The sequence below is a fragment of the Temnothorax curvispinosus genome, unplaced genomic scaffold (assembly GCF_003070985.1).
Source record: "Temnothorax curvispinosus isolate PA1 unplaced genomic scaffold, ASM307098v1 QBEX01007533.1, whole genome shotgun sequence".
Classification (NCBI taxonomy): domain Eukaryota; kingdom Metazoa; phylum Arthropoda; class Insecta; order Hymenoptera; family Formicidae; genus Temnothorax; species Temnothorax curvispinosus.
In genome coordinates, this window is record NW_020217313.1 from 6046 (window position 1) to 8358 (window position 2313).

Genomic DNA, 2313 nt, shown 5'->3' on the forward strand with positions numbered 1-2313 from the left:
ATCTGCTGAAATTCCTGATCCATGTGAGAATCATAATTTGCATAACATAGTTATGAGACATATGATTCACGGGCCTTGTGGCGATTGGTGTTTAATAGATGGGAAATGTTCGAAACATTATCCAAAAACTTTCGTTGAAGAAACGAGAATGGATGAGGATGCTTATCCATATTATCGTCGACGAGATACTGGTAAGACTTTTGAACGACCTGGTGGATATATAGTTGATAATCGTTATGTTGTTCCATATTGTCCTTACTTATCAGTTATATTTAATAGTCATGTTAATGTTGAAATAGTTTCCAGTATCAAATCTGTTAAATATCTATACAAATATATTTATAAAGGTCATGATGCTGCCTCTATAACAATTGAACCAATAACAGAAAATATAGTTATTGATCATGACGAGATACGCAATTATATTGAGGCACGTTACGTTGGACCTGTAGAAGCTAGCTGGCGTATACTTAGCAAAAAATTGCAAGATAAAAGTCATGCTATAATACGTTTGCCAGTTCATCTACCTAATGAACAAAGTATAATAATTGAAAATGAATCTATTGAAAATGCAATGACTTCTGCCTTAAATCAAGTCACTATGTTAATAGATTATTTTGCACTAAATTTACGCGATATTGAAGCAAGAAAGTATTTATACGTAGATATTCCACGTTATTATACTTTTAAAAAAGAAAAAATTAATGGAAAAACTATATCACATTGGGTTAAACGTAGTAATTATAGGTCGTATAATTGTATAGGTCGAATGTATACTGTTAGTCCAACACAAATAGAATTATTTCATTTACGGTTACTGTTACTTAATGTTAAGGGAGCTACAAGTTTTAACGATTTAAAAACTGTAAAAGGAGAAATTTATCAATCATTTTTGGAAACATGTTTAGCTTTAGGTTTAATTGAAGATGATGATGAATGGAAACGAGCTATGGATGAAGCTGTTGGATGGATGATGCCACGACAGCTTCGTAAATTATTTGTGCGTATTTTAATACATTGTCAACCTTTACATCCTGATGAACTTTGGGAAAGTTTTAAAATAGCAATGTCAGAAGATTATGCGCGACATTTTGGTATGTTACAAGCACAAAAAAAAGTTTATGCACAAATCGGTGCTATGCTTCTTGCTGAAGGCAAAAGTTTCACCGATTTTCCACAAATGGAACAATTAATAGAAAATAATGAAGAAGAAGGTAATGTGACCATAGAACAAGCAATGGAAGTAGGTATTAGGCAATATAATCAATTAAATAAAAAACAAAAAGAAATAGTTGATTTAATATTAAATAGATTAGATGATAAAAGTCGTAATAGTCATTGTTTTTATATTGATGGCCCAGGTGGATCAGGTAAAACATTTGTATACACAACAATTTATTATTTAGCTCAAATTCGAAAGAAACGTGTGTGTACAATGGCCTTCACAGGTATCGCAGCTACGTTACTTCCTGCTGGAAAGACAGTCCATAAAATTTTTAGATTGCCAGTTCCACTATTTGTTGACTCATCATCTCCCATTAAAATTCAGTCTAAAGAAGCTCAATATTTAAAAGAAATAGATATCTTTATTTGGGATGAAGCACCAATGGCGCCACGATATGCTTTGGAAATTATGGATCGAACATTGCGTGACATTATGAATAATGATGTATTATTTGGTGGGAAAATTGTCATATTAGGTGGTGATTTTAGACAACTTCTTCCAATTAAAGTACGAGGTACACGAAGTGAAATTGTGAATCTTTCTATTAAATTTAGTTTTCTCTGGAAATATTTCGTAAATTTCTCTTTGACAGAAAATATGCGAGTTCTTCCAAATGAAATTGAATTTGCCAAATTTCTATTAAATATGGGTGATGGGATATTAAATGATTTTAATAATAATGTACAAATTCCTGAATGTTGCATAGCACCACCTAATGCAGATATTGTTACAGATATATATGGTGATTTAATACAAAAAAAAGAATTTGACAACATGGCTAAATGTGCGATACTTTCTGCGCGAAATATCGATGTAGATGAAATAAATAAACAAGTTGTTGAATTATTAAATAAAACGGAAGAACGAATTTATACAAGTATAGATAGTGCTATAAATTGTGGCAATGATGGTGACATTAGTGAATCTTTATTACCAGAATATTTAAATACTTTGTCTCCATCATCTCTTCCTCCTTACGAATTGCGATTAAGACCGAACTGTATCATTATGTTAATAAGAAATCTTAATATCAATGAAGGACTTTGTAATGGTACTAGATTAATGGTTATAGAACTTGCAAATCATTT

General features: G+C 31.2%; 1 protein-coding gene across 1 annotated transcript; it reads left to right on the forward strand.

Annotated features, from left to right (window-relative positions):
* Window positions 1-547: 547 nt before the first annotated feature.
* On the forward strand, window positions 548-2045 carry LOC112457136. Its single transcript, XM_025020036.1, has 2 exons — window positions 548-1732; window positions 1959-2045. Exons 1-2 carry the CDS (start codon window positions 575-577, stop codon window positions 1974-1976), a joined length of 1176 nt encoding a protein of 391 aa, XP_024875804.1. The 5' UTR covers window positions 548-574; the 3' UTR covers window positions 1977-2045.
* Window positions 2046-2313: the final 268 nt, after the last annotated feature.

Bases quoted from the DNA above. Each gene is read 5' to 3' on its own strand.
- LOC112457136 (XM_025020036.1), top strand. From the start codon at position 575: ATGACTTCTGCCTTAAATCAAGTCACTATGTTAATAGATTATTTTGCA.